Genomic DNA, 23,183 nt, shown 5'->3' on the forward strand with positions numbered 1-23,183 from the left:
AGTTTCTTAGGATCCTAGGGTAAATTAAGTTCAGATGTCAATAGGTAATATTAACCCATTTAGGATACTTATACCAAAAGATTTCAACACATTTTACCCATTTTATTAGAAGTTAAGTATTTGGTATCCCCAGAGAAATAAATAAGGCTAGCTCCACTATATTGCTCTGTTATGTACAAATACTCAAAGCCGGTTATGTAATATAAGGAACAACCTTTGCTACAGTTCTTATTACTTGGGAACCAATCAACATGTAATATTTACTGGTCACCTGATCAAAATCAAGCATCCCATTGGTTGCTAGTGGTTACTGCACCTGGGCAAACTTTTTCCTTTTCTACATATGGGGCTAGAGTGATAAAAGTTGCCTCTTTATCATTTAAATCGGGGTTAAGTCCTAGCCAATGGCAACTGTGCAAAGTAAGGATTGTTGCTGGAGAAGTGGGGTACAGAAAGGAAGGAAATATGGTAGACGGGACACAGAGGGAAAAAAAGAGGGAATAATGGAGAGAAGAATTGCTATGTCAGACCACTAAGAATAGATTTTTCAAACATCTCATTTCAATTTGGCACATAAATCTAACAAAAACAGGGATATCCTGATTCTGGCAGCCCCACCAAATAAAAACATGATTTTAGTGGTTTGATAATATTTCCATATGTCTTAACCCATACCTTGCCAAACAATCTGTGCTGAAAGATAAAGAAAGATTTGACACCCACAAGGGACACTGGGTTACCTTTTCGATGTTGGCACATATCGAGAACAAGAGTTTCCATCCCAGGCACAGTAGGGGTCCCTTGCTAGGCAGCAGTCCGTACAAGCCTTGCCATAAGTATCACACCTGTGCAGTGACAGTTGAACTAACCCAACTTCTGATGTAATGTATAATTGTTGCTGAAACAAAAAAAAAGAGCATTTGTAAATTAGGGCTAGCAGGCAGATACAAGATATATTTATTACCATCAAACTTATAAAATGCTACATTGTTATTCTTATTTGTTCATATAACAATATAGTAAAGTATTTCAAATCCAATATTAGAAGCAAATTTGGTTTTCAAATATAATTATAGTATGTTATAGATGGGCCTATTCATAGCAACTTTTCTTATTCATTCCCATCCTGCCAATGCATTTCCTGCATCTTATAATGCAGTTGGTTATTGGGACACTGAGTAACCAAAAACAAAAAACTTCATATTTTTGTTATCCTAATTTTTACTGTTTTTCTTATTCTTACTTTGAAACTGCCAGCTGCTTTGGGTAGAGCAAGAGGCAACATTAATATTCGGTTTAAAAGTTTCTAAAAGTTATAAATATGTTCTGAGGATGACTCAGGTAAAAGCTGATTTATATTAAAGATGTGCTAATAAGATTGTATATATTTTCACAGGTATAAATAGTTGCTTTTTTAATTAACACATTTTCTGCTTTTACATCACCTCTTACCTGTTTGAGTGATAGTTCTATGTTTGTGATAGCGGCAGGTTGCTGAAAAGAAAAGACAAATTCTGTTGCGTTACAAACTTCTTTAAATGTTACCCTAAATAAATAAGTGATTCAGGTAGAGTAGCAAGTTAATTTGCCCTTTGCTTCAGCATAAGAGGGCCCCTTAGGGCAACTGTGGGACTGACTCCTCTAAGGGGACAAGAACAGCAACTTGGAGAGTAGTCTAAACGTTATTTGAATTAGAGTTGAGGTAATTGCTTAATTATGTCAAAGATTTGTATTAACTGTTTTTTGTGATTAAAAAAGGATTAAGTATTAAGTTACTAACTTTTTATATATACAAATAAAGCATGGTTTGTTTAGAAACATTTACACAACATGGTATAAAAACAGGACTTAATTAGGGGGAATGCAGGAGAGGAAGAAAGTCACACTCATCTGGAATGTATCAGGTTATAATATGTAGATTGAGAGGGTAAACTATGTTCAGTCCAGGTATCTAACTTGGGTTACTTTATCATTGTTACACCTTGGTATGTAAGCTATTTACTGGAGTCAAGTATATTTATTGAAGGCTTCTTCAGTCTGCTTTAATCTAAAGTTAGAATAAATATACATGGGGGATTAGAGGGAACACTGGTAGAGGGTAATAAAATAAAAACATATAGACCACCTGTGACATGTCTCCCTGCAGAGAGGATCAGGGGACGAAACCTGGAGAGGATTATACTATTAAACCTGGTCACTGGGCCAACCACATGGGCTAAAATATATTATTTCCTTTGGACCCACCTCTTCAGACTGCCAATAACTGGGGATGGGTCAAAAGGCCAAGGTATCATATTCTTATTTTTGTATAATGTTATTATATATATATATATATAATATATATGTGGTGATCGAAACGCATAGATGGTATGCTGAAATAAATCACTGACTTGATTGATGCTATAGCTGTGAGTGCTTTCTACTGTTGAGTTTGATGCATTATTTTTGTCAGCACCCAGCCGTTGCCCCGATATTGGTGAGTGACGATTCTTTACAAGACTATATTATATATATATATATACACACACACACACACACATATATATACACATACATATATTAATTTATATATTTTGTCATTTATTATTGTGCAGATATGGGATTCTTGGGAACTATCTTTTTTGGAATGAGGGTTCATTCCCAACTTTGGTGCACCGTGTATTAAGGCCTCTAGAAAATATTTATAAATAAATAAACTGAAAATTTTGTTTTGCATCAACTTAGATTAATGCTAGCTTGGTTACCATCAAGTAAAAATTGATATTAATGAGTTAATGAAAAGTTAATGAGAACTGTTTGTTAATAAGACTCTATGATAAATGGCATGCCTGCATTTCCAAGCTGGATAATGGACTTGTGGATAATAGATCCCAAACCTCAACCATCATGGGGATAGGGTAAGGAAAAGCTTCCAGATGTTAGCTCTATGAAGGCTACAAATCTCTGCATTAAAACTAAAATTAAATAGGATTGGTGTTACTCACTATAAATATCAATTTGTTGTTAATTAGTTTTTTTGTACAGTACCTTAAATATCTGCATCTCCTCCAGCAGAACTTCCTCCATGTTCCATATATCCTTTGTCACAGTGATAACCTTGAGAACTGTTCCAATATCTGAAATCGGAAAAAAAACCACATTGTTGACAATTTCAGAGCACATTTAGCTGATCTACAGCACCAAACTGCTGCATTTTTATTGCCTTCAACATTAATGCTCAGTTTGGGCACTTTATATAGAATGTATAGGAAACATGCTAATACCATAGCAAAAAGGCAATTTTAATAAATGGTGTTTCAATGAGGTGTGAATAATACAACGCTTTAAGCATTACAATTCATCTAAAGCATTACAATTGAACATGTAACTAAATATCTTGTAGCATTTTACTTAACGTTATTTAAAACCTGCTTTAATTGCATATTTTAGTGGAATACCAACCAACAGATGCTCATACAAATATGAGGTACAAAATGAAATATTTATAACACCAGTTTGATTTAAATGTGGTTTAAATGTATTTGCAATAAATGTAATTGTAAGAAATGTTTCTGCAATGGTTGAAACCTATAATAAAGCATATGTCTCCCTCTGCTGTTTGAAGTACATATTGATAATACTGAATAAAAAAACTGGGCAAACACACAACTTTTTTTAACTAGACAAAATTAGCCTTGAAGTCAAGCACATATAATAAGACTATGCATACAAATGTATGTTACTTTCTTTGGTAATAAATACTTTGAAAATTTACAGACCCACATTATATTTTCTTTATCTCTATACAGGAGTTAATAAAAGAGCATAATAGCAGTTAAAAGAAAACAACCGTACCTGTGCCAAGAAACATGACATCATATTGGCCGTCCTCTGCTACAACGTGATCCACAGCAATCTGTGTCAGTTTATAGTCCACATTTAGTCTGGTGAACACGGGCTTGCCATGAAGTGGATATACAGCCTTGTACATGAGTGGGTGATTTTTTACAAAATTTATAACATCGTCAGGGAAATCTTTTGTAGATCTGATGGTAGGGTCATAAGTTTTGCTTGGACACTAAAAAGTTAAATAAAAAAGAAATTAATTTCTATTCCCAAGTCATTTGCCAAAAATGAAAAATAAAAGGAAGCTGTTGGGGGACTTTGGGAGTTGCAGGTAAACAACATTTTGATTGTCATAATTTGGCCATCACTGATTTATTTTGCCCTCAAATTGCCCCCCCCCCCTCCCTTGTATCACTATTTCTCTTTATCTGGAAAGATACTAAGATAGAATACATTTAGGTAGATAACAATAGAAACAAAAGAACAAAATGCTTTATGGCCGAGATGTACAAGATGTCTGAGTCTAGCCTGATGCACAGTTTAAATATAATGCATGTAATAAAATTCCCAATTTTCCTGGATATTTCTTTTTTTAGTTGTATTTTCTATTAACTTAGACATGCACCACACCATAGAACCACCACTAAATAGCATCATTTAAAAATAAAATATTTATTATAGCCAGTCCTTTCCTTGCACATTTTCTATTTCATTTTTATTTAATGCAGATAATAATAAAATGCTATTATTTCACATGTGCAATGTATTATTTTACTTGAGTTAAATCCTAACAATGTCATAGGCTAAGCTAAGAGTGTATAGTAATAGTGCATAATTTCAATCAATGGGACTGTGCTGCCATCTAGTGGCCAAAATCCATGTTACAATCAAATTATAATTGTATCTTAGAAAATGTAAGTAAAAGCCACTTTACCACTTTACATTTGTTTGCATCAGTTATAGACAGGTAACATATAGAACATAAGGAGTCATGTATAATCACAACCACAAAAATGGTGGTTGTGCAAATACCCTTGCATCAAATCACTCTTATATCTTATCATATCCAGAGAGTTGAGCTCAGCCCCAGTGCGTTCATCTGGCCTCCTGTTGTGAATCTCCTGCAAGTACACCTACTGATACAGAGGAACCCTAGAGTTATTACTGGTCAGGTGGTGGTAGCTTCAGCTTACTTGCTCCTAAAAAATAATTTTGACACCAAGTACCCAAAATAACAACCAACTTCCTTCTCACACCCACATTTTTACCAGAATTATTGGAAAAAAAATGCATTTTGGATAAAAATGGTAAATAGCATCAGAAATGATGCTGCGCTTGCCACTAAAAATGACCCCTACAATAAACAACTTTGTTTGACAAACCTACTACTACTTTATGTCTATTGTCTCAATAAACTTAAATGTTTTCTTGTGTTTCTTGTGGGAATAAATATGTACTGGTGTATAATAAATACAGGAAGAAGTAAAAGTACAACAATAAAACGTCAATGATCCTGAAACAACAGACTCCATACCATTTGTAAATGCCTTACTCATGGAACTGGAGTAAAGCTTTTGTTAATATGATGTTCTTTTTAAGTCAGTTTTACTTAATTAATCTTAGTTACTCCAGTTTTACTTTACTTCCCCTTTGTGAATAACGATCTGGTATACTAAGTACAATGTTGTAAGTCTAGGTGCAGCATTTATACTAACAAGTACAAGTGCTCTTTAAGCCTGCCAAGGCAAATCTTGATCCTAGCACACCAAGGCACAACACAGGATTAGAACCACAATCCTTAGCTTTATGAAGCCTGATAGCTGATGAAGCCTGATTGGTGAAACACGTCAGGCGTGACATTATCATTAAGCACCAGGAAAGGGACTGGTAGAGGAGGGGAAAATCTGTTTCCATCAATACCCTCAGGGAGTCTGAACCATGGAACTTGAGTGATTTTACTGAGTAGTGAGTGCCTATATGATATGGAAATCTTGTAAGTGCAATTTATTTTACTTGCTCACAAATAAAAAAGTTTTTATACTGGGTGCTCCCCCCTACTTCTATTTAATAGAGTGAATCATCTTGGAGAAGAAAGCATCAACACTATATGCTGATAATTATATGATGGGTTTGTAAGTACCCAACTTAATCATTTTGGTAGAGCCTGCTTGCTTGTATCTCCCAGGGATACGGACTCTAACTCCTTGTGAGGTTGAGGGAAGGGGGAAATGTTTCCTAGACTGTTTCTTTTAACTTCAGACATGAGCATAAAGCTATTAATACTGCACAATACATGTGCATTCTGGAAAAGAGACAAAAGGCATTTTTCTACTTTTTACCCTTTGTGGTGTCAATCAGACTTCTAAATGATAAACTATTTAAATAGTATAAAACAGATTTGTTCTTTATAATTGTGCCTTATAAAACAATATTTGTAAATACAAAGAGACAGTCTGCAGTGAATATGTTTGTTTGATTAATTACAACACAGCAAACATTTATAAAACAACTTAACTTTTGGCAAACTTTTTCATCAATAGCAAATACAAATCCAGAAAAGTATTCGGCATTCCAAAGTGTTTATCATGGAAGAACTTTATTGGCTATCTTCTCTGTAACAAACACATCACTGTCCTTAGTTTACTCCTCCTAAATCATTTGTTGTTGTTAAGTTTTATTATTAATGCATTATCCTTTCCACAAGGACAAAGTAATTGCTCCTTGTCCCTATAACATTTAAATAGAGAGAGATAACATTGATATCAAAGAAGTTTGTCTCTCAGATATTTAATTGACTTTTTGTTTGTTGTTTTATGGAACATCTGTTTATATTTAAGTGAATAGTATGTGTAGCTTATCATTTCTTTTAGTAACTGAATGCCTAATATATCTCCCTCTAGCCAATGTCTAGATTCATCTTATGTGCAAAGCATAGCCAATCAGGAAAATGATGATTGCTTCTCTGAATGAAGGTTTCCAGGTGCCCACATGATGTATAATTACAAAGATAATCAAATCTCAGCCAATGGGGCATATTTATGACAAGGAAAGTTCACCCTGCACACCCTTACCTCCTCCAACAATTCTTACTCGGTGCACAGCCCAGAGAGTCGGCACTCCCAGCACAGTTCAGCTAATGAAGTGTGAGAATATTTTGCTGCTATTTTTGAATAAACACGCAGGGGCTAAGCCCCGCTTGCATCACACTCGCTGCGCTGGTCAATTGTTTTTTGCATATTTATGACAACCTATCATCACACCACAGTCCACCATAGTAAAAATTCTGCAGCTCTCTATTCACTTGCATGTTTAAACTTTTCATAAGCATGTCCCTAAAACATTTATACATGTGAACAGAGATCAGTAGAACTCTAGCCTGTAGTATGAGAATGTGAAGGGGTGCACAGAAAGACACAATATTGGAATAAATGCAGTCTTATTTGAAAGACAATAGGCAGTCGCGCTTTTCTGGCACTTTTTTTTCTTAATTTTACCAGGTTGTGCCAAGAAGAGAAGCTTTCCTCTCACATATTAAGATCATTATGATCATTCTTTCATCACTATAATTCTCATATATTATTGTTCATTAATGTTTCAGGAATATTTATATGAACTTTTAATTTGATGTGTAACTTGGAACTGTATTCTTGTTATAATATTTATGAAACTTGGAAAGAAATAAACATAATAGTTTCTTCCTTTACTATTTATTTAAATAATGGGGAAAAACAGCATTTCTTACTATTTTGTATGCAAACATTGATTTGTATATTCCCTGTATAGTTTTTGCTCCTTTCCAAAAACACAAATGATTATAATGTCAGGAAAGTGCTTCTTTATTTAAGATTTTAGTGTCTTTAGGAATATTCCTCCATTTTATTAAAATTAACTTGCAATTACTCTTTCCTTTGTGAACTCTAACATTTATACTGACATGAACTGAATACACTGATTGTACTCACAAAATGTAAAATATAATCAATTAAAATTTGACATTATCTAAAATAATTTTGTATAATTCCCTCTAAACAATTTGTCTCTCTATATGCAGCTCTGAGTCAGAGTTCGTTATTGTGAAAGACAGTTAACTCCTCATACACTGTCTAAGCAAGGAGAATACACACCAATGTATGTGACATAACTGCCATAATCTGCATGAAGAGAGACAGTTTGTTGAGAGAGGGATAGCGAAGAGTAACAGTGGCCATGCAGCTTACGTGTAGGGACCCCCCAATGGGCCTACACGACAAATATCCATATTGGTTATGAGGAGAGAGGATCTGTAGTGGTTATGAGGAGGTGACATGCTTCCTAATGATACTAAACAGGGCCAGCTTAAAACAACCAATAGAAGGGATAGTTTCTGGGGGGATGGAACATTAGACACCCCTCATGTTTGGTATCATTCTGATCAACCATGTATGGATCACAACAAGCCCATATTTTCATTTTAATATTGGGTAGTGCCAAGTCCCAATATTACAGAAAATGGGCCTAAAACCAACAACCGCCTAAGTGGGGCAAAAATGAAACTTCACTGGACACTCCCTCATCATGCATAAGGTGATATGGGTAAAGGAAGAATGTCCCAACAGGCCATAAAAAGGGGGTAACACCATAGCTTATGCCTGAGGACCCAATTCTGTTGGGGGTGCGTGCCCAGGTTTCCAAACTCTTGCCTCAGGAGGACACAAAGGAAATTTCTAACTTGGTAATGTACATAGGGTTTCTCTGAGTTTTAATCCTTCTTATTTTATTTACTGTTTTGCATGTGTATGTCTTTTCTTTGTTATATCTTTTTTTTGTATATGCACTGTTTATTGTATTGAAACAGTGTAATATTAAATATAAAATTAATAACATAAAAAATGTAAAATATAAAATGTAAGTGTTGTCCTTTTGCTCATCCTTATTAAAGTTTGTGCCTAAGTGTATAAACTCCTTGTGTCTGTGGAAAGGAAGAGTTATCTGTTTATCTGCTAACTACTAGTTGACTGCTAGCAAGAAAAAGTGTTTGACTGTAAATTAACCCTTTGGCTGCTGGAGTACCTGTTAAATTAGTAGAAACTAACCATGACTACAGAGAGAGTGTGTGATTCATTTGTGTACTGTGGAATATTACTTGCCATAGTCATATTAGGTTTCTGTCGACTGTTAATGATAGATGGTGGCAGCAAGTCAATTTCCTGGGTGCTGGTATGTTATGGGGTGTCTGACGTTAGTCCAAATGATGTGGTCCTTGCTCTGACTTTTCATATCCCCTACAAATGTGATAATTAGCATGATCTTATTGTACAGCGCTGCGGAATATGTTGGCGCTTTATAAATAAATGTTAATGTAATGTAATGTAATATTGCCCACCAACGGTAAAAAAGATTTGTTCATCTGGTGACCTTGCCAAATGAATGAATCTTACTGTGTATGGCCACCTTAACTTATTTTTATTCAATAATATCAAGTATGATGTAATACCATGTAAATAAGTAAACTTCTAAATTTACTTGTCCTCTAGAACAAGAGTTTATATTTTGTGGATTTAAGCAGTTAAGGCATTAGTTCTTAAGACGTAAGGAGCAAAAATCCATCATTTCCTGGTTTGGAAAAAAGTAACTGATAACAAAAAAAAGGTAGAACATGTTTTGAGAAATAGTTTCCTGTTTTTGATATTAATGATCCTTTTTAGTTGTCCTGTTTCATGATGACGTATCACTCCTTTTATCTTTAACATGAACCAGCACATCCTCTCATGAGTGAAGTTGTCATACTGTATCTCTAAAAATATCTCTTAGGAACAGCTGTGTTCATTGTTAGCATGTGTTCATAGAAGGTTACTTTGGAAATTCTATTATGTAATCACATTTATATATTTCTATTTAATGATTAAGTCTTTTGCATAATTGTATAAGCAAATCTATTTATGTCAGAAGCAAAATAATATGGGTGCAATGTAAGCACTTTTCCCCTTTAGCTTCTATGTGACCCTTAACTAGAATCATTTTGTATGACAGCCTCTTCTCAGAATTTTCCTGAAGAGCATTGTAATTCACGTGCTTTATCTGTTAGTGGTATTTAACAGAAATCCACTGGACTATAAAATCACTTCACATTTTTCATCTTCATGGCATGTCACTTTCCCCATTGACGTACATACAAATAGATTATGTGTGGAGCAAATCCATTAATACCTTGCTGACTTTACCTTACTATTTAAATTATGTTTTTCTTTTTTTGAAAAAACTCAAGTATTAAGGTACATGTGTCAATACATGCACATTTACAGTATACATGCACTGTTTGCCATAACACAGGATAATTGTGTATGTCTGAATAAGGGCAAAGTGCAATGTGCAGGGCACATGTATAAAGGGAGCTCCGGCATTGGTATGTGTATTGTGGAAGTGTTACTTCAGGTCACACATAGTTTGTGTTGGTCATCACCATTCTAGAAATGATGCAATTTGCACATAAAACTGATGCCAAAAAAACACAAATATTGTAACATGGATGCTTATTGGATGTTGCATTAGTGAATTGTGCACAAACGATTTTGAAATTCACACTACATTGTGGGTAAACAACATGTCATTTTGTATATTTTTTTTTCCTCTGGACCAATAATTAGCCCTCAAGCCTAAATCTAAATTCCTGAGTTATTGTGTGAATCAACAATAAAGACAATGTATTATCACCATGATTTTTTTTTTCCAAACAGGTTCACGTGAAAGGGCTAAATATACAGCAGAGATCCCCAACCTTTTATACCCGTGAGACATTAGATTTAGCATGTCAACCGATATGTTTCTTCCGTAGCCACTAAATCTGGAACAATAAAAATGTAATAGCAGTGTAACCCCCCCCATCTGGCCAGTTAACCACCAGCCCACCCAGTTATGCCTCTATCCAGTCCAATCCTTGCCTCACTGCAGAACCATTCTGTCCCCTTGCATCACCACTAGTATCTTCCTTTGGAAAAAGAGACTGCCCTAAAACAACATCTGCCATATAGTTCATCCCTAAGGTGTTTTTTTTTTCAGAATTGCTACTTCAGATCAATCTGTGATGCTTTTAAGTTACCATTACTGCAATTCTATACTGTAATTAGGTGACAACTGCCAAACATGACATATTTTGAATGTAATAATTTTCCTGATTTTTTTTCATTTCAATTGTAAGTTTGCAGACAGATGTGTAAAACCAGACTTGGCATAGCTGTAGAAAAAGTCTATTACCATTATGCATAACAGAAGTCTGTGCAGCACACTTTAGTTCTTTACTGTGCCAGTGCTTACACTGTATAAAATCCTCTTATATTTGGTCTGCTTTACATAATTTCCGCAGACAGGTTTAAGTGCATTTGCAAATAATCATACAATTCATATTTCTTTCATGGTTTCTGTGTTCTCCATCGGTGATGTATATTTTTATGGTTAGGTTAAACTTCACTTGCTACATTATCCTAGAACCACAATATAAACCATTAAACTACTATTACTTTAGGAGCTAAATAAGGGAAATTTGATATCTGGAAAATGTCCCGTGTAAAGTAACTGTGAAAAACTGAAATACGCTTGAGCATTTCACAAGACGTTTGCAGTATTTAAGGAAAAACAGACTTTTTTTTTGTCACTCCACAAACTCAGCTCTCTTTAAGCTAAGCATCCGACACTGTCATCTCCTCAAAAGACTGCAATTTTAACCTAACTCCACACATGCCCACTTCATTTTAACAAAAAAAAAGCTTCAAAAGTTATCTTATTTTGTCACTTTGCTTCTCATATCTTGTATGTTACTGTAATCATTACTAAATCATTGCTAAAATGTACAGTACCCTGATGCTGAAAAAAGATATTGCATCTGTCAGTTTATGACCCCTCTTCTTAAACCAACATCCCAATGCTGAAAAACTCAATTTAGCAATTAGAATGTAAAGGCTAAACATAGTAGTAAAGGCACACAATTATCTTCTTTCTTCACAGGATCCATTTTTCTATGAATGCCTGCAGTTCCATGTCACTACTTCTGTCTATCTTGTGGGAAGGCACAGGCATACCTTTTAAAACTCCAGTTATGCTATGAGCAGTAGATGGCAACCTCATCCTCAAGGATTATATTGACACCAGACAAACATTTCTCTTTCAGCTTCTTTTGTAGCTTTATATTCTGGGCCAACCTTACATTTATAAGCAAAACCTTTCCACAAACCTTATTTGGAATTTAGCATCTCTACCACATTGGCACGCTCTTAATTGAAATCACTTCAGTGAAAAGGAAAATGAAGCTGCCAGTGTTTGTGGATAACAATAACCTCAGTTTTAATTAATTTGGATATATTTACATTTTCATACACCTTAGAATTTAATGGAATCTTTGAGAGGAAGGTCACATTTAATATAACTGAATTTAATATGTAGATACATGGACATTGCATGCACATATACATTTTGATGGTCAAGTAGCACCTTATGTACTGGTATTTTCCAGACATTATTCCTTACATAATCATACAGACACATTTAATGATCTGCATAAATGGTTGGGGAAGCGCTCACCTTCATCTTGGGTAATGGAATGGGTTACTGGTGTTAAAGTGGACCTACATCTTGGGTATTGGAATGGGATACTGGTGTTAAAGTGGACTCTGAGAAGCCATGATAAACTACCCTCAGAATAAAGCTACCCAGCAATGCCTTGATTATGCAGACTTTTACAAGGCAATTAAAGCTTAGCAAAACAATCAATTATCCCAGGGGACCAATTCCACCATCAAGGCTGGTTAACATATAAAATATAATATAATAACATATCATTTTAATGGTTTGAAGGTAAATAAAGAATTTAAAACAACAACAATATAGTGTGCAAGCCTTCTACAAGGAAAAGTGACTAACTAATTATCACAAAATATATTTTTTGCATTTGCAAGCTGGCCAGAGATAGGTTTAATGGAACCTGATTCTCTCACATTTTAACAGCTGTGTGACCTTTAGAAAGAGCAGAAGTACTTTCTACCACTTTTTTCACTGCTTTCACTTTCTACCACTTTCTACCACTTTTTTTACTAGCATCATGGACTAGTATTTGTTAACATCAAATCTTTTAAAACAGGAGCTACCAAACATCAGTTGCTTCCTGTTAAAATGTTATCTCTGAGACAAATTATATACATAATCACTCCTAAAAGGCATCTGTCCACTAGACAATAGAAACTATTTCCTGATTTGTACCCCAGCTTCATAAATAACACAGTCATGTCTGTATACTATAAACTACAAAACAGATACATACTGTTCCAGGTCGAGGATAGGGGATTCTTCCATCGTACTGTACCCATCTGTGGTCTGGACTTTCCTTGTGTGCATATGGGCCATTAAATACAGCTCTTATATCAGCCATACTATATACACACACAGCAGATGCTTTGAATATAGAACTGCAATAAGAAACAAAATATTACATGTGTTGAGACGTTTAACTATAACGTATGAAAATAAATGAGATTTTTGGTCACTAAACAATTATAGAAGTTCAACTTATATCTAATGCTTATTAAGAAAATTATTGTTAAATGAAACCTTATAAATAAGTTAACACCTATAGCTACTGAATTGGATTGCAGGTAGTCTTCTATTCATTTAGAACTATTTTTAACAGTTAAACCTAAACATTATATTAACAAATACTGCTCTAATATCTTCCCTGTTAAATTATATTATATGTTGTCTAAAGATTATTTGATCTGTTGCCTAAAGAAAGCCCCACTTGGTTATTCAGTAGGGCCTTTGGTGATATATAGCTGTCCTGAAAACTAAAACTTTTTATGTATCTAAATAAAAATATTATCTTATCTAGATATACAGGCATGGGACCTATTATGGGACCTATTATCCAGAATGCCCAGGGCCTGGGGTTTTCTGGTTATGTTACCATAACTTGGATCTTCATAATTAAAGTCTACTAAAAATTCACTTAAACGTTAAATAAACCCAATAGGATTGTTTTGCCTCCAATAAGAATTAATGATATTGGGAGGAGGTACAAGGTACTGTTTTATTATTACAGAAAAGAAGCAAATATGCTTTAAAATTTTAAATTATTTTATTGAAATGGAGACTACAGGAAATTACCTTTCCACAATTTTGAACTTTCCAGAATGGGTTTCCAGATAACTGTTGCCATACCTGTGTGTTTATACATTTAAAGGCCCCGTAAAATGATATAGTAAATGCTGTTTGTCCAGCACCTGCATATAAAATATTTCTTGGCAGAAACATTCCTATTTAATAAAGAAGAATTTTATTTTATTGTCTAGAGAGCCATGGCAAATAGTCCCTGCTTTTTTTCATTTTAAATACTAAGCCACTGTATCCTACACAGCTCATCTGCTATTCAAATTTAGTCTGCACAGCCATTCTGAAGCTTTGATAGCAGTCCACGTACTACATAGCAGATTTTTTTTTTTTTTTTAAATATTCTTTATTTTTCATTTTTCAAACTGGGGGGGGTACAGAAGGAGACATAGCAGCTTTTTAACATAAAATATATCATCAGGCTGTCTGCACACACACACAGTGGATTCCCACACAAAAATGAAAAGGTATGCACTGTTACATAACAACATATACATTCTATTGCAGTAATGCATTTAGTAGCAACAGCTGTATATTTCCATACTAACCTACAAATTGATTTTATTTAAGGTATATTTCATGTCATATTTTTTAACTGCAAAACAAGAAAGTGTAAAAATTGCAGCCAATTTAATGCACATTAAAACCCATCTTGTGCTTGGATTAATTTGCCCACTTTGTCTTGCTAAATCTAGCTTTCATTCTTTTGAATGGCATCAGACCAAGATTGTTCTAACATTAGGGAATGCACAACAGGTTATTTTCAAGGTAAGCAGAAAGATTAGAAAAAAAACAACTTTAGACATCGTGTTAGACATACAGATATGTTGTCATGATCAAGTGCCTAGCAGACGTAGTTTACCCTAAATAACTTTTTCTTTGTTATGTTTGTATTTTGTATTTCATTTAACAGGAAATGTACCTTGTAGTAGTGAATATTCCATACACAACTGGGTTCCTTTCATCTTTTGTTGGAAGCAAGAAAATATCTTCTAAAAAGAGGAGAAGAGGGTGATATAAAAGAATTGAAGCAATAGATATCAGTTGTACATTAAATCAGTTACTTATGTTGATAAGTGGTTTTCAGTCTGTAGTAAAAATCACACTGAAATAGATGAATATAGCTCCTATGTGTTTCTATAATAAAATCCCATTGGAATGAATAGACAGTGGAGGAATTTTAGTGTGGTATACTGTGTGTATAAACTGTTCAATGCGTTTATAGTAAAGACAAGTAAAAAACTAAATCTGCAGCATAACTGTTATACATTCTTGCATACAATACCTTTATTTTGCAAGTGCTTCTTAATTCTTGTCATTTATGCCAATCCAATACATATTTCCTTTACCCTCACTTTCTGAACTCCATCAGTTCCATGCATTTTATCACGTCTAACTTTTACTGATGAGCTCACAGCAAAATAAATGTATTTCTAATGCAATTAATACATGTTTGCGTGACAGGGAATCACTGAGGTCAGCTGAAAGGATTTTTCCTCCAGCGTTAAGCAATGTTTTATCACCTACAGCTGAAACAGCAGTCTGATGGAATCCAGTATGTTTTACATATCTTTCAAAAACATGATTGCTACAGAAAAAAAAAAGATTTAAATCAGCTTACGCAATTCATCAAAATATGTATCCCCACCATCTTGAGCAGGAATTGAGCAAACCAATCGAGCTTTCAGAAATGTCGTCCATTTATTTATCAGACTGCGCTGACCTCCGATGTCATTCTAAAAAGTACAAATATTGAGGTTGGCTAAAGTTCATTTCATATTTCATATAGTAGAATTATTTAACACATATTTATTATTCAAAATGAATATACAGGTCCTTTTCAAAAAATTAGCATATTGTGATAAAGTTCATTATTTTCTGTAATGTACTGATAAACATTAGACTTTCATATATTTTAGATTCATTACACACAACTGAAGTAGTTCAAGCCTTTTCTTGTTTTAATATTGATGATTGTGGCATACAGCTCATGAAAACCCAAAATTCCTATCTCAAAAAATTAGCATATCATGAAAAGGTTCTCTAAACGAGCTATTAACCTAATCATCTGAATCAACAAATTAACTCTAAAAACCTGCAAAAGATTCCTGAGGCTTTTAAAAACTCCCAGCCTGGTTCATTACTCAAAACCGCAATCATGGGTAAGACTGCCGACCTGACTGCTGCCCAGAAGGCCATCATTGACACCCTCAAGCAAGAGGGTAAGACACAGAAAGAAATTTCTGAACGAATAGGCTGTTCCCAGAGTGCTGTATCAAGGCACCTCAGTGGGAAGTCTGTGGGAAGGAAAAAGTGTGGCAGAAAACGCTGCACAACGAGAAGAGGTGACTGGGCCCTGAGGAAGATTGTGGAGAAGGACCGATTCCTGACCTTGGGGAACCTGCGGAAGCAGTGGACTGAGTCTGGAGTAGAAACATCCAGAGCCACCGTGTACAGGCGCGTGCAGGAAATGGGCTACAGGTGCTGCATTCCCCAGGTCAAGCCACTTTTGAACCAGAAACAGCGGCAGAAGCGCCTGACCTGGGCTACAGAGAAGCAGCACTGGACTGTTGCTCAGTGGTCCAAAGTATGTCATTCGGAAATCAAGGTGCCAGAGTCTGGAGGAAGACTGGGGAGAGGGAAATGCCAAAATGCCTGAAGTCCAGTGTCAAGTACCCACAGTCAGTGATGGTCTGGGGTGCCATGTCAGCTGCTGGTGTTGGGCCACTGTGTTTTATCAAGGGCAGGGTCAATGCAGCTAGCTATCAGGAGATTTTGGAGCACTTCATGCTTCCATCTGCTGAAAAGCTTTATGGAGATGAAGATTTCATTTTTCAGCACGACCTGGCACCTGCTCACAGTGCCAAAACCACTGGTAAATGGTTTACTGACCATGGTATTACTGTGCTCAATTGGCCTGCCAACTCTCCTGACCTGAACCCCATAGAGAATCTGTGGGATATTGTGAAGAGAAAGTTGAGAGACACAAGACCCAACACTCTGGATGAGCTTAAGGCCGCTATTGAAGCATCCTGGGCCTCCATAACACCTGAGCAGTGCCACAGGCTGATTGCCTCCATGCCACGCCACATTGAAGCAGTCATTTCTGCAAAAGGATTCCCGACCAAGTATTGAGTGCATAACTGAACATAATTATTTGAAGGTTGACTTTTTTTGTATTAAAAACACTTTTCTTTTATTGGTCGGATGAAATATGCTAATTTTTTGAGATAGGAATTTTGGGTTTTCATGAGCTGTATGCCACAATCATCAATATTAAAACAAGAAAAGGCTTGAACTACTTCAGTTGTGTGTAATGAATCTAAAATATATGAAAGTCTAATGTTTATCAGTACATTACAGAAAATAATGAACTTTATCACAATATGCTAATTTTTTGAAAAGGACCTGTACATGTTTACATTTTATAGTGTCCAATACTGTGCATTATGGCAAATTATGGCAAATGCATTTAGAAATACAATAATAATGTATATTGTAACAACCAGCAAGTCTTAACTCAAGCTTTAAAATACAAGAGAGTTTTCAGGTTAATACAAATATTTAAAGCTGATGCTAAAACAAGATTATACGATTATACACATAGTTGTTCTTAAATAATGTGTTGGAATATAAACACTTTAATATAAAGATGGTAGCAATAGCTGCCATTTCAGAATAGTAGGGAATGGATTAAGGCAAGTAAAATCAGACCAATATATCCTCTGCAAAAAGCGAGTTGCAGCTTTATATTACGCTGTCTCAATATATAACAAGTTATCTGCCTTCAATGTGTTGTTTAGTGTAAGTCACTTCATTCTGAGCTATGCCTATGGGCTATTTCCTTTGCCCTTTTTCCTATGCACTGTCAAATGCCTAATATTCCGTCTTCACTGAACAGCAAATAAAAGCATTCATTTTTATTGAAATATGCCCTATAAACTCAGTCATTGGCACTTTTAGCCAGGATAAAATGTTGGACAGGCTCCTGTTTATACAGACATGGTGACTGCTGAAAGAGCATACAGTTGTTTTTATAACCCATAAGAATTAACTGCACTCAAATAATTAGAAATTAGAAAAATAATATTAAGTCATTTTTGCTAAAATTTGACATATCATTAGCTAAAAACACAGTTATTCAGGAGCAGAAAATCAAAACCTTTGCTAACAATTTCCAGAAGACTGTATTTAAGGTTTGAGAAACTACTGCAATTTATTTCTTAGACACACAAGTGCCATTGTTGATCTGTGGAAAATGTAGCTCCCTGGGTGTATGCATTTCTCCCCAAAGCAACATGGGCACAGTGAAATAGAAAACTTGGCAATCTCCTAAGCTTAGCTGAGCTATGCATGCATTTAAGCTTCACGTTACACAGACATTAATTCAGATTCTAACTAACAAAATAAGCTACTATACTAAAGACAACACATTCCATTTTAAGACTTGGACCATAAAGTGCAACCAAGGGCAATATGTTTCTCTGTGGTATATACCTGGCAAGAAGTAAAAGGTTCTATTACATATATTTTAAATAATTAAAACTTGGCCATTGGAATATTTTGACTATTTAGCCGGTGGCAGTAACCTCTGGAGATAACCAAACTTTAAAACAATGAACTGTATAACTGAGTACAACCAGACAACTTTTTTTCTAACCATCAGACCATTCTAGGGAAACCACTAAATGTGCAAGTGATAAAGGAATAAGTGTTAATGTTCTACAGTTATGAGGATATGGAGTTTATCTGCCATTTTAAGTTTCAAATTTTGTATTGCAGATATATATTTATTGTTTTCATTATAGTAAACTACCAGCTTTAGGAATAAAACAAGATCATCATATATTACATTCAGTACATTAATACTGTATTTATTCTTAGAAGGCTAAATATTACGGGCCAATTTTTGAAAATATGAGCTTAATACATAAAAACTCATCCATGTTCTATCCATTTCTAAGGGATTTTTAGAATCGTATTTATCAAATGGTGAGCTCTAACTTTCACCCATTGATAAATACACTTCTAAAAATCCTATAGGAATGAATACAATGTGGGTATTAAGTGCTAAGCTCAGTTTTTATTAAATCTGCCCCTTAATATCAGGGTAATGTCACTGGTTTATCCTAATTTAAAAAAAAGGGAGGGAGGGATTTACTAAAACCATGAATAAACTCATTTCTATAAATGGCAGTCTTTTATCAAAAGATCCAAACTGCAAAACAACGAACAGGAAAAAGTCACTGAAAGAAATGCGAAAACGCAACTTTTTCAACTTGTATCATGACGCAACTTGTCGCACAAAAGTCAGCATCGAAACACCAAAAAACATAGAACAAAGATCATCCAGTTGTAAAAGGGGCATCTGCCTTTGACTTCTACATGATTTCCACAGGTTTTACATTCTTTTTTATTTTTCGCATAATAAATCTCTTTTTCTGTGACTTTTGGGTTCTTGGCGACATAAAGACCGACCAAAAAAAGTCACATTTTAGTAAATGCCCCCTCATGTCTCCTTCTTATATTACTTCTGCCATAAACAGAACATACCTCAGTTCTTTGCCCAATGTGACCACACAAGTTGTGGGCCAAAATGATCATTCAGCTCATGAGAATAACAAAACGAGCATTTTGCTAATGAGAATCAAGTTCAACCTTTTTCTATATGAAACCTACCTAACTGCTAGTTGATCCAGAAGAAGGCAAAAAAAACATCTAAAACCTTTCTAATTTGCCTCAGAGGAGGGAATAATTTCTTCCTGGCTCCATGGCAATCGGACTAGTCCCTGGAATGACTTGTACTAACAGTTATTTTCAATAACCCTGTATTTTCTCACTTGTTGAAAAGCCATCCAACCCCTTTTTTTAAGCTATCTAGTGTATCAGCCAGTATGACTGATTCCAGGAGAGAATTCAACAGTTTCACATCTCTCACTTTAAAAAACCCCTTTACGAATATTTAGATGGAACCTCCTTTCTTCCATTTGGAGTGGATGGCATTGCATCTGTTGGAAAGACTTACTGATAAATAAGGCATTAGAAAGAATATTATATGATCCCCTTATATATTTCTACATAGTTTTCATATCGCCTCTTAAGCAGCTCTTCTCCAGCGCAAGCAACCCCCAACTTGGCCAGTCTTTCTTTATAATGGAGACTTTTCATGCCCTTTACCAGCTTATTTACCCTTCTTTGGACCCTCTAATTAAACAATAACCATTTGAGCACTGAAGACCAAAACTACACAGCATATTCTAGATGGGGCCTCACTAGCGCTGTGTAAAGTGGAATAATTAACCTTTCCTCCTGTGAATCTATGCCCCTTTTAATACAGTTTAAAAACTTGTTTGCCTCTGCAGCTGCTGCCTGGCATTGCTTGCTACTATACAGCTAATTTTTATAATCTACAAGGACTCAAAGGTCCTTCTCCATAATGGATTTGCCAAGTGCAGTCCCACTAAGGGTATAAGTGTCTTCTGTATTTTTACATCCCAAGTGCATAACCTTATATTTATCCACACTGAATCTCATCTGCAACTTATCCGTCCAGATTGTCAGTATGTCAAGATCCTGCTGCAAGGATGTCACATTCTGGATGGAATTAATTGGGCTGCAAAGTTTTGTGTCATTCTCTAACACCAATGCCTTACTTCCATTACCCTCCCCTAAGTAATTAGTGAACAAGTTAAATAAAAGAGAACATCATACAGAATCCTGAGAACCTTACTCCAAGAAGAAAATGTACCATTAACAACCACCTCTGTACCCAATCCTGTAGCCAGTTTCCTATCCATGTGCAAATGACTTCACTAAGACCAACAGACCTTAGTTTAGAGAGCAGTTTGTGGGGCAGGGTATCAAATATTTTGACAAAATCCAAATAGATCAATAGATCTACCGCAACTCCACTGTCAAGCTTCTTGCTAACCTTATCATAGCTAGCAAATTTGACTGAAATGACCTGTCCTTCATAAAGCCATGCTGATTCCGGCTCATAATGGCATTTTCCAGAACATCATTTTAAATGTGATCCCATAACAATCTTGTGACCACAGATTTCAAACTGGTCCAGATAAAAGCAAGTCTGAGAAAATCAGAAACAGCGGCTTGGCTAAAAAAGAACCAAGGGTGTATTCCATCTGGCCCCTGTACCTTTTTCACATTAATTTTTATAAACTTTTATGCATTATATCCTGCATCAACCACTGACAAGTATGAGCTGATCCATCAGTGCCCCTATCAGGTGGGTCTGGAAACTCTGGCTCCTCTGTCATGTCAGGAACTCCCTGATTTAGAACCAGGGACCTGCTATGTACTTCCCGCTGCTCCTCATGCTTGAGCCACAGGAGGGAGTGTGGTTTGATCCTGTTGGATATTATAAATGATGTTTGCCCTTGTCTGTATTTCCTGCCCCGATGTCTATAGCCAGCTGTAGGCAGCCTGATTAAGGGGCTTTTAAAGTCTGCCTCCTTCCTGCGCTGGATCCCTGGCCCATCTGCCTTGAGTGACCTGTCCTAAGTTCCTACTCCATCCTTTTTTCTCTGGTTTGGGCTGCCTGGTCTTGACCCTTGGCCTATTATATGAATTTTGATTCTTTTCTGCCTGCCCTGACTTTTGACCTGTCTCAAGGATTTGCTTTTTGTTTGCCACCCGCCCAGATCTTTGCCTGACCTTGAACTTGTCTATTATTCTACTCCATATGCTTGCTGCACTGTTTGTTTTTCCAGTTTATTTAATCTTGTCCCTAAAATACACTTTGTTGTTAGTGGTTATTCAGCAAGTAGCTCTTATAAATCAGCACTTCCTGAAACATTATAAGAGTTAGGTATTGCTCCTCGATGTTTTCTAAGGTTGAACATGAATGAACCTAATAGCAATTATAGGCTGCTACATATACTAAAGGAAAAAAAAACAAGTATGGGACAAAACCTTTTCTAAGAACCGCTGTAGCCATTTGTTCAATTTACAGATTATACTGAAGCATAAACACCATATATTCTAGAACTAAACCCTCAGTGTTACAGTGTAACAATAAACATAAATCTGAGAGTCTCAGTTTAAATAAGAGTGTTTAGATTTTTGTGACATGCTGCTATAATTCCCAGAGCTCATGACTGCACAATTTTAAACAAAAAATAAAAGAGCAAGAGTGATAGGTTTCTAGCAGAGACTTAGACGGCTATTGAATAATACAATCAACTAGAAAACAGTGACTTGCTTATCTGACTTTATCTGACTTTAAAACACACTGAAAAATATTGTTAACTGATCTGAAAAAAATGTTGTTAACACTGCCATTTGGCAACACACTGCGTTTCTCTTATCAGTAATCACAAGTGTACAAAAGTATTAGCTTTCCCTGCTTTGCACAGTAAAACATTTTAGGTTTACAGAACGCTTTGACATATGCAGAATCATACACTTCTGATAACATCTATGCTTTTAGTTTGCCACATACATAAATGTGAGGTTTGTTTCTCCCAACTTCTGTCTAAAATCTGACAGATACTATAAAAAATACTGACTGTCAGATATATAACTGAAACTGACAGGCAGCTATAGCTACTGACCAGGCTTCACGTTCAGAAAATTGATGATCTTTTTGAAATTATGAAAAAAAAAAATAGAAGCATTTGAAAATGTTTCTTTTCTCTGTGCAATTCTTGGAAGTGATGAACCTTTTCTAAAAGCTAGCTCTGCCATGAGCGCAGACAGGGCTTCTAATCATGGGAGCTTGTAAAGGATTGCACAAGAGAAAGATTATCAGTATTTCCCAGCAGATGTGGAAGACGTATTTTTCTGACAGATTACAAAGTAGGGAGCCCCTGCACGGGTGGGAAAACCAACACCAGCATGGAAACAGGGCAGTATTAAAATATGAAAAATGATCATTGGTAACTCAAAACTACATTCCATGCAAGTCTACAAATTATTTGTTTTAATTATAAACTCAGCATTCATTTAAATGCTTTAAACGTTAACATTCCTAGACAGAAAGCCATTTCTATTTGATGGAATACTAAACATTTCCAAAAAAATAGTGTGCTTGTTTTCAAACAGGGACTTAAGCTCAGTTTTTCACAAGGGCTATTGTCCATCTTTCTTATTTAGCAACCCAATGACACTTTATATAAAGCTTACCTTCTGTCTTCCACTACTGCATTTCTAATTGTTTTGGAGGAATGCGCATGAACTTTAAGATGCCCCAGAACAAAAAGTACAGTATA

At 35.4% G+C, this 23,183-nt stretch overlaps 1 protein-coding gene across 1 annotated transcript in view; it reads right to left on the reverse strand.

Moving 5' to 3' along the window:
• Positions 1-23,183, reverse strand: part of sema3d (semaphorin 3D) — an 86,463-nt gene that overhangs the window by 11,494 nt on the left and 51,786 nt on the right. Inside the window, exons 9-15 of the mRNA XM_002935247.5 lie at positions 15,575-15,689; positions 14,876-14,945; positions 13,112-13,256; positions 3,835-4,057; positions 3,028-3,116; positions 1,453-1,494; positions 741-898 (exon numbers count right to left, since the gene is read on the reverse strand). Of these exons, the coding sequence (XP_002935293.5) occupies positions 741-898; positions 1,453-1,494; positions 3,028-3,116; positions 3,835-4,057; positions 13,112-13,256; positions 14,876-14,945; positions 15,575-15,689 (842 nt within the window). The remainder of the gene's footprint in view (positions 1-740; positions 899-1,452; positions 1,495-3,027; positions 3,117-3,834; positions 4,058-13,111; positions 13,257-14,875; positions 14,946-15,574; positions 15,690-23,183) is intronic.

Source organism: Xenopus tropicalis, chromosome 3, assembly GCF_000004195.4.
Source record: "Xenopus tropicalis strain Nigerian chromosome 3, UCB_Xtro_10.0, whole genome shotgun sequence".
Lineage (NCBI taxonomy): Eukaryota > Metazoa > Chordata > Amphibia > Anura > Pipidae > Xenopus > Xenopus tropicalis.